Here is a 10,626-nt window from a genome sequence, read left to right on the forward strand (position 1 = left end):
CATGTGTGGGAGGAATATTTACTGTGTTATCTAGATAGGACCAGAGACCTCAGTGATTTTATTAGTAATGAAAATCTTAACAGTAGGCAGGGGTTGCTAAACAACATATAATGGTCAATGATTATTCCATCATTTTTTTAACTGGGGTTTTCATCACAGAACTCAGACTTACAATGACTTTGAACCTGGCTCAGCCAATCAGAGTTTAGAACTGAAGCTGCCCATTTTACAATATAACGTAATGCAGTAGCACTTGGGTCAATTCTGCAGTCATGTTTATTCACATGGTCTGCATCACACAGCACGTATTGTTGCCAGTTCAAGGGAAAGGATCATGAAGGTAGAACAGAATAAACTCACCCAGGCCCACCAGAGGGCTTACTGTCTTATTAAGCTGACAGCAATCTGAGACAGGTCACCCCCCCCCAACCCCAGTTGAACACACAGTGAGTAAACACAGAGGTTCTCACTGAGGTTCTCAGTGCAGTCTCCAGGGACACTTCCGCCCGTATACACATCTTGTAGGGTTCCAGCTCCTAACACACCTGATCCAAGTAATCAGCTCTTGATTACCTGGCCCTGCTTGGACCTGGAACTTCATCAGAATGTGGGCTGGCCAAGGGTGTGCAAGAACTGCATTGGGGCCAAATGGTCAGTTAGCTACCAAATCCCAGGGCCAACAGAGCACCTTTAGGAAGGAGGATCAATTTCCAAGCAATACCTGAAATGAGTTCAAACTAAGAATCTTGTCTAAAGAAAAAGGAGGTTATTTAATCTTTACACAAGGTAAAGCTACACAGACACTATAAGTGGACAATATAACTGTTATAAGTCTGTTATAAGTCAAATCAAATAATATAATACAAAACAAATATAGAATATAGATGTGTAAGAGTGTACAATATCAGTACAATATCAGAAACCACAACCTAAAGAAGAACACAGCAAGAGCCTTCAGAACCCCCCAGAAACCTGTCCGAATTATTCAGCTGCCTTTGTGACAGTAGAAATGACATGGCTTCAACCGAAAATCCTGTACACACCTTTAATTGTCTGAATGTTTGGTAGCATGGGAGCAAAGTTATGTAATCTGTAGGCAAGAGTGGGAGTGAGCCACCCATCCCCTGCAGCCTCTAATGAAGTCCCTCAACGAGTCAAACACATCCGTAAGGGATGCACCAGCAGATCCTTATCTGCCTCGCTTCATCGTGCACACACACACACATATACAGACGAATATCTGCAGCCAGCGGCCATAGGGAACCAAAATGTGTACATCTATGTGTAAACAGTCCCACATCTGTGGAGTATTAGCGCGCTAATGTGTGCTGGTCAAAACAAGCAGCCTTTTAAGCACTCCTGACCGAACCAGAGGCGTTACATCTTCCCTTCCTCTGGGTGCAGGGGTCATTTCCCCTTGCACTGCTCCTCTAAACAACAGCAAGGGAAAAGCTCAATTTTGCCTGTAATTTCTGGTAAGCGATTAGTTTACCGAGAAAAAAAAAGAAAAGAAAAAAAAAAAAACAAAACTATAATTGTAAAGTCAAATCAATTATTTGAAACAGCCTGAACTGGTAACTTTGATTTAAGGCAAATTAAAGCTAATGTGTTAGCTGTCAACAGTTTGTCTTCGTTAAACAAGGCTAGCCGTTGATGCTTGAATTGTTCTCGTGTGGAAGTCATGGGGAGTTCTGGCTCCGTCAGTAACGTTCCTGTCTGAGAGGTGGCAGTATTGCTCACAGTGCATTAATATCCATGCAGGAGTTCAGCATTCATCTGAAGAAGGACTGTGTATGTATATCTGTACAGCAATACAAGAGAGGCGTCTGAAGTCAGAACAAGAAAAGACAGCAGGGCAGGGGATCACACACCAACATGACGTGTAGGAGAAGTGCGCTCCTTCACACTTGAGGCTGGTAGGGTGCCGCAAAACTGCTGCCTTTTCTCATCTGATAACCTCTGACCTCTGAAATCAGTTCCGGCTATTAGAAGCAGACGCTTGACCAAGGACTCATGTACACAAAGGAGAACAGGTGCCAAATGCTCTGAGCTTCCAACAGATGAGAGCAATTCCACAAGCAGTCTGAACATGCTCTCTACACAACACAGCTTAACTTATAGAGAGATACAATCCGAGACAATCCTTTCTTTGTCCTTTCTTCTGTGGTCAAACAAAACTGGAGTGTGTGTGTAATCCCTCTAAAACACACCAACTATATATGTATATAGAAACTGTCAAACGGCGGATTTTGACAGCTGCCAAAAAGTCCCCACAGAATATGAAGCGACTTACCTGATCTAAACTTGCTGCGAATCAGTACAGAGTGTTCGGAGCCCAGCAGAGTCATTCTGGTCTAAGGTAAGGTTCCAGTGTCAGCGCATTAATGGAGTGGTCACTTTTAAAGCCCACTCGCTTCAGGACAGCCGGGCAGAGAGAGTGTCATGGACAGTGTGGGCCCAAGAGAAGAGCGAACAAAGTGGCAAACGTATCTCCTTGTGCATCTAAAAGCGGGGAGTGAGAAGTCAGGAGTCTCCCTGGGACAGGGCAAGTCAAACAGGAGAGTCAGCCAGCCAGTCGCCCTGCTCGACTCCTTAGAGAAGCTTTGGTCCCATGTAGCAGTGGGGGCTCCACTCCACCAGAGAGAAACTGATAGGGCTATGCAGCAGGGAGGGACTTAAAAGTGGAGGAGCCGGCGCTGAGCCCTCCCTCCAGCTCACTGGTGAACTTTCCCTCAGCATCGGAGAGGGGGGCTGCCCTTCTGTCGGACTGCACGCGAGCCCACCGCACACAACACGCTCGCACACACACGAGGGATCTGCAACGAGGAGCAGGAGTCAAACCCGAGAATTAAGACTCTCTATTTCCCCAAGAAATACCATGGGATGAAATCTGCCTCCCCAAATCCACATCTGGTCTTAATGCACGCTGGTTGGCGAGAGGCGCATGCCATCCTCCTGAGCTAGATAAATTTTCATTTCGAGGATGGGCCATTCTTCATACTTAACTTCACATATGTTCCTCCGGGCAGCAGCGCAGCAGAGGATATCGTAACCTGCAGGGTAGTGTTTCGGAAAGGTCAGCCTGGACGCGTGCATACGCTATCTGAGGAGCAAGAGCCTCCTCTCCGAAATGACAGGTTTCCTCCAGCTCCCACAGTACATCACAACAATGGTCGGGAGTTGGACTGGGGGGTGGGGGGTGGAGGGGGTTTGCTCTGACTCCTTGTGCAAGGCTGTAGCCTTGCGGTCATAGCACTACTCCGGCCGTCCCTGTGGGCCTGCCTGTTTACTCCAAACAAGCCTATTATACACAACAACACCTCTGATCGTTGAGTCAGGGAGGAATGCAGCCAGGACTGGAATTCTTCAGAATAAGCAAGGATGCAGTGGCTACAAATACAAAAACGGTCCCATGCTGCTGCTATTTGAGGAACAGCTCGAAAAACCAACACAATGGAATGGGCATCTATATCAAGTGCCACTGATGTATCTGATTGAAAAATGGTTCTTTGAGCGATGCCCTTGATTCCATGAAGAACCATGTTTGTGAGCTTTTTGAAGGTCTAAATAACTTGACTTGATGTAAAGGCAATCAATCCCTAGTCTACAGTGTGAAGGGTAATAGTGTTACCCACTACCCTACACCAACCAGATGCTGCTTGCCCCTTCCATAACAACCAACCACTTAACAATGTATGCTTTACCAGCTGAGAATGTACCTACTAAGCTCTTTTCAAGGACACACATAGATCTGTGGTCCCACAAACTGCTCATTCTCGCTTACCCTGCTCTAACACATCTACCGCAACCCAAGCAGGGCTTTGTTACTTTAATTTGTTACACAAATTTAACAAATATGGTTCTTCAGTGGTCAGAAAAGCATCACACAGAACCTTTTCTCTACACTCCAGAAAATGAAGGTGTTACAAATGGTTCTTCAAGCTATGACATAGAAGAAGCACTCCTTTTTTAACAGTGCATTAGCTAATATCATCTTAATATTTAGGTTATTTTGGGAAAACATCAACCCTCAGCCTCAAATTGAGTATCCTTGTAGTGGACTAACCACATTTAGTGCAATTACTGTAGTGTACAGACATGTAGTGTACTGCTTTTACCATCAAAAATTCAAAGTAGCCCATGGTTAGCTATCATCAGCCACAGACTTTTGAGGCTGCTGCAGTTTCTCTGCCATTTCTGTGATCTGTACAGATATTGGGCTCCAACATTATTAAAGATACCAACATCTTACTTTACTTACTATAAAATAAGGCATAGCCATGTTCTTGTGATAATTTACAGTAAACATTCTATCATATCTAGTAGACCAGATGTGAGAAATGGAGACCCTAAAATTAGTATTTATATACTAATATATATATATATATACACACGGTATATTGTCCTACCTCATACAGAGAATACAGTGTAATGTTTACTTCACGGTTATAATTGTTTATTACTTGCGAGCAGCTGAATGTATTGTGTATGGAACTAGTGTGACAGCAATGCGTAAATCATGTAGAACATAAGGCTGTTATGCTCAGTCTAGGAGCATTCAGCAACCACTGCAGCGCCACCTGGGGCTGTAGAGGTTGAGTGCATTGTTATGACAGGTCATGACAGCAGGCTGGTCGTATCCAACCAGGTCAGGCCACAAACAAAACAAAACGTTAGTGATGCGAGATGATGGCACCCTATCTGCACTATTTAATGAAGCACATAGGGTGTAGTGGTCGAGACACTACATGAGACAAAATATGCCTGCCAAAAGGTACTCCAGGACCAGTGTTAGGGGTGACCACTCCTGGGCCCTTTCCGCTCTCCTGTGGCACCATCACCACTCTCTGTCTGCCTCTTCGGAGGGTGTGTTGCTGCTTGGCCTGCCGTTTTAAAGCACTTTAGGCAGATTTTAAATGAATCCAAGGGCTTAAACTTGCTAATGGCACCAAACAATCCGTCCACTCCCTTCGCCACGCGCAGCAGTCCACGGTCCAATATACAAGCGCAGTCAAATATTTACATTAGGACATCTTGAGTTGCGAGCGGAGGAAAAGAGCGCCTGGCCGCACACAGTTCCCCTTGACTGGAGCTTGGAAAGCTTAATTAGCAGGTGAAAGTGCTTAAAGGGAGGCTGTTGCTGCGGACGAGTCTGACAAGCGAACACAGAGCATCCTCGCAAAATTCCTCAGAGGGTCACTGAGTCCCGTCCTAATCCCTCCCTTTAATTGGACCCCGCGTCTCCAGAAGAGACATGTTTCATCTGAGCAGACTCCGAAGAATAGCATGTCACCTCCAGACATGAGCCTCGTCTCTGGATTCATGATAAACGACTGTATACAGTCATATAGCATGGAGACGGCCAGACACACATACACACGTGTTCCATAGCGCAGAATTCTTGGTCTATGTTATGGTGGTGTTCTAACATAACTTTACTGCTTCTGGAGTTTGAGGAACGTGCCTCTCAGAATCCAGCGTAAAAAACAGCATGTTGAATTCATCAGAACTGTTAGCATCTTTCAAACTGTGTTTATTGGCACGTCAAAGAGATATTTTATTCAAACATTTGAGGACTGTTAACATTCACACTCGAATTTCTGAACAACCTATATCGCCGCCTGTGTGTTACCCAGTGTGTTAGGAAATCCAAAATATCATTTCAACAGTTTCCAATTCTAACACTTTTTAACTTCTATGAATCTACAAATCTTTTTTTAAGCATTAATAGACACCAAGACTCCAAACTAAGCACCGATACGGAATTCTTCCTCCATATCTTTGTTTCAGTGCACAGATGGGTTTTAAAAAAGTACCGTGTACTGTAAACACTGACAGACATGTCACCCAACGGATCTATACATATCAGCTGCTATTTTTCTATTGTCTGCAGGCGGCTGGGTGGAGGGCTGGTGGTCACGTATCAGCACATTCTCATTGTTTTATAAGGTTGGTGGAGGTGAGTGATTGTTTAAAGCTGGAACAGACACCCCCCTGTTTTGTATTCTCAGATGTTTCAAAAGCTGTTCTGAAGAAAAACTATACAGTTACGTCCACAAGTATTCAAACAGTGACACAGCATCACCTCAGTGGATTTCAATCTATGCAATCAAGATGTGACAGGCACCAGGTTAGGAATTACAGCCATTTTTACGTGGTCCTTCTATTTTACAGGTTCAAAAGTAACTGGACAGCTGGCTGATCAGCACTTCCATGGCACATTAAGGAGATAGAAGGTCTGGTGTGGATTAATTTGCATTTGGTAGCTGTTCATGAGACATCTCTATACTGTATGTGGTTCAAAGAGGTGATCTTGCAAGTGAAGGATGTCACCATTAGGCTGAAGAAACCCCAAAAGGCCTGGAGAACCACGAAAGACAACTAAAGTACAATTCCTTCCTTGGTGAAAAGTCAAATCAAGATTACTCTAGAGGTGGTAGCCATATATCTGATCTTCAGGAATTTAAATACAATGTGTTTACAGACCACTGGTAACACTGAAGAATAGAATGGCTAATGACTAGATTAGACAGTGATCTTCAAAGTCAACAAGGCACCAAGACTAATTTTGATTTTGGAGAAAGGTTTCAAGATCAAAGCATACAACATCATATGTCAAACATGGTGGAGGGACTGTTATGGTATACGCATGTATGGCTGCAATGGAACTGGGTCACTGGCATTTATTGATTATGTGACTGCTGTCAAATGCTGCACTGTGCCGATGATTAATGACCCAAAAAACACAGAAACAGCAAACCATGAGGCCTTTGTGCACTCATTGACTTTGAAGGATCTGAATCTATAGTATAATCTATAATCTAACTATTAAAATAATCCTTATATTTATAATAATATTAGTTTGTCCAATTACTTTTGAGCCTATGATGAAACACTATGTAAAAATGGTTGTAATTCCTAAATACTGAAGTACAGAGACAAAATGACAGAAATTGCATGACTGTCCAAATACTTATGGACTTCACCAGATATAAACAGATACAGCATATGGTCTACCTTGGAACAATGGAGCGACAAAGTGTGTCACAAGTGTTTTAGACGGTCTGATCACTGAACAGAAAAAGAAGAAGAGTAGAGGAGTGGAGCTCGTCATGCTCTTGGCTGTATCTCAGAACACATCAGACAGACAGGGTCTTGCTCACAGACGGCCAGGGGAGGAGCTGCAGCCTGCCGGGGTCTAGAGTGGAGCCAGTGGGGCGGCGGATGGGAAAGCGAGAAAGATAGAGAGACACACACACACACAGAAAGGGAGGACAGAATGCAGGAGTGAGAGCGAAAACACCTACAGATCTAGAGTAGGGGGGAATAGAGAATCAAGCCCTGCAAGCCCCCTTTATAGTTATTTTGCAATATTAAAGGGGAATTCCACCCATTTTCCATTTTTTAAAAGTTCTGCATTACTAATTTGTTAAGATGTACATACATTATTTAGAGTGGGTTGAGATGCATGTCTGGAGAAACAGAGTCAGAATTGTTTCTAGTGGTGGTGACAGAAACCAGAAGTCTGAAGAGTTTAATCTCTCACTAAAAGTTACAATAGTTCTGAAAGGCTAAGGCCTAAAACATGTGTTTAAAATCCATGCCTGAGACGTATAGGCAAAATACTCAGATTTACCACTATTTCACGATTACCAACAGAGCTGAAAATCCTTGAGGGTTCACTGGGGGGTTTAGATAAACAATAAAAGTCAGTTACTTTCTCAACTATGAACCATTTCACATCAACCCACTCTGACTGGCTTTGTTTGCGTCTTAAAAACGGAATTAAACAGAACGAGTCTGGATGAAATGGTAGAATTACCTTTTTACTATATCCTTCTATACACTGAATTCATGTTAGACAAGTATTATATGTAACGACAATTACATCATTGTTATAATGATATATGTCTTGGTTGATGGTGATGGATGGAAACTGTGTTAAATGCAATGACAAAAACCAAGATAATGAAATATCTAATAGCTGCTAATGTGTTCAGCTAATTTCGTCAAGCCAACTTTCAAGTGTTGTTTCTTCCTCCTTTGTGTTTAAATTTCTGGTCATTTCCTATCAAATTATCATATCGCATTAAAGAGTGAATGCAGTCTGAACTGTGTACTGCTGTGAACCCTTAGAGCTGTTTAGAGCACAAATAACTAGCTCTAATACAATATAAAAGGACTGGAGTGTTGTGGGGCACCATAACAAAGAAGAGGATCCTGCGTCTATGATTGAAGGTGCTAAATTAAAAACATCCACCCAAACGTCTCTACGTCTGCTTGTACTGTTTTGAAGGGGAACCTTGGTAATGAAGCTTGGTTATGAGACTGTCACGTAAGACGTTAGCCTAAGACTCTCACAAGCACACAACGTGTCCGATTCACTGGAGCTTTATAACCGAGCAGTTCTCTAGTGTTGGTTTCCCCTCTACAGAATGAGCAGATGTATGGACATTTAGGTGGATGTTTTCAATTTATCATCTTCACCCACAGACCACCATAGTTATATGGTGCCGCCCAACACTTTTGCTTGTGTTGTGTTTATAATGCTGACGCTGACGCAAAATAATGCTCTTCTCCCAATTATTGTGACACCCTCTAACTGGGTATATCCTCATACTACTCGTAGGGGTTGTAAATAAAGGTGTCCCCTCTATTGTTTAATGGAAAATAAGACTATCTACTTATAAACATGCAACCAATTAAAAGTCCTGAAAATTTTAAATCCACACTTTTAGCTAAGTTCTCCCATTGCTTCAATGAACTTTGAGGTACAAAAATTAACCAAACTGTAAGAAATGGCATTTCAAGACATATTTGTCCTTGGGAACCTGAGGAGGTTAATGGAACTGATTGAAAGATACAGATGGAATGAGTTAGAGACAGCGTGGTGAAGGCAAGTGATGGCACTCTTTGGCTGCAGCGGCAGCTATGAGCACACTGAAGGCCTGAAGCAGCAGCAACAGCTGGGTCTTATCTCTCTGAAGCCTATTGGTCTCAGTTACAACACTGCTTTAATGACCGTCCTCTGCTTACTGTCGCTGCTGCCTTTGGCTTGGAGAGATGACCACAGACACAGGTAAACACTCCCAAATGGAGCGCCGCGAGAACCAGTCTCCTGAGGAAAAGCCAAAGATCTGGAGATTTGTCCACTTTCTGGTGTGCAAGAAACTTTTTTTTTTTCCTTCAATAGACTTTTGTTTAGACCCTGGACATTCTTTAGGGTAAAAATTTTTCAAAAAGTCTTGTTGAGAGTCTTCATCTTTCATGTGGTTTGGGTAACGTTCCTCAGGTTCAGTTTTTAACATTTCTCACAATGAAATGTTGATAGAAAAGAATATCCAGACGCTGCTGCATTGGTTTTATCAGCCCAAATCAAATGTCAGCAAGGCTAGAGCTTTCTCACGCATTGGGTCTCCCCCACCTCCTTCTCTTTTGAGGAGCTTAGGGGATGGGGGGAAAAAGAGGCTATCAGGGCCACATGAGGAGTTAGAAACCCGCACTGGGATTTCATTAGACAGTGCTACGTAGCGGGCAAAGTCCAAATCGAAAGTGACATGAGGAGGCCCTTGGGCCAAAGCCTCCCAAGTTTGCGAAGATGGAGGGGAACGTTTTATTTTGGTGTGAAGGAGTGAGATTTCCTTTGAGCTGGCAGAAGGCAATGGGCCTGGAATCCAAAACACAACAAGAGAGCTAGACCGCTAGAGGTTCAGCCATCCATATTGAATCAGGATCGCACTATGCTAGGTGGAAGGCTATTGTTTTGTGTGTCTTTGCGGTTGCTTGGCTTTCGGCAATTGACTTTGCCTCGTTGCTTTCCTTTGAAAGATCCTGGATCCTGGATCCTGGCCACCATGAGGAAAGAGAAATACACATGAACGATTACAACACAAGGGCATGTTGAACCACTGCATCACCTCAGCTTTGCACTAACTCCCTGTTATTAGCTGAACTTAGCATGGGCTTTCGATGGTATTCTTAAAACCTCGGCACACCTAAAACTCAATAACTTCTGTTCTACTCAATTTTGCCTAATATGAGGCCATGACTAACACGTAGATAAAAGCACTCTGGTATCAAAAATAACACCTGAAGGACTAGTATAAGCTCCTTCTCTCCTCTTTTCTCTCAGGAGGAACAAAAGTGATTGGTTTCTGTCAGGTAAACCAGGATCTGTTTTCCTGGTTTGATTTATCTGTGGAAAGAAATGTTTGTGTATGTTTTGATCAGATGTCTCTGAACTGCATGTAACACTCATCAGTGTTTAGTCTAAGGACTACTGTATATGTTGAGGAGTGTGTTTGGCGTATAAGTCATTGTCATTTCAGTCTCGTGAGCCCCAAGTGATGCACTTCACCCGCCCTTTTAGGAGTGCCTCATGACATCACAACCCAGAACCTATGCAAGATGTGGAAGTTTGTGTATTGTGAAAATGTCAAAGAGACATTGAACAGTCCCATCTTTTTTTGGTTTTATTCTACCCGTAAAAAAATACGGAAGAAGGTATCTAGAGTACCTGTTCTGATACAGACATTGCATAAGTATAAAACCCCAGCTGTAGGACACCACTGTCATAACAAACATTTATAGCTCTGAAATTTAGAAAAAAAATACACACATATAATA

The 10,626-nt window shown here is 43.0% G+C and overlaps 1 protein-coding gene across 3 annotated transcripts in view; it reads right to left on the reverse strand.

Annotated features, from left to right (window-relative positions):
• Positions 1–2,599, reverse strand: part of myocd (myocardin) — a 29,288-nt gene extending 26,689 nt beyond the window's left edge. For all 3 annotated transcript variants that reach the window (XM_072667816.1, XM_072667815.1, XM_072667814.1), the window contains exon 1: positions 2,294–2,599. In XM_072667816.1, coding sequence (XP_072523917.1) covers positions 2,294–2,348 — 55 coding nt within the window. In that variant the 5' untranslated portion in view covers positions 2,349–2,599. The remainder of the gene's footprint in view (positions 1–2,293) is intronic.
• Between the last annotated feature and the right edge of the window lie 8,027 nt (positions 2,600–10,626).

The sequence above is a fragment of the Salminus brasiliensis genome, chromosome 22 (assembly GCF_030463535.1).
Source record: "Salminus brasiliensis chromosome 22, fSalBra1.hap2, whole genome shotgun sequence".
Classification (NCBI taxonomy): domain Eukaryota; kingdom Metazoa; phylum Chordata; class Actinopteri; order Characiformes; family Bryconidae; genus Salminus; species Salminus brasiliensis.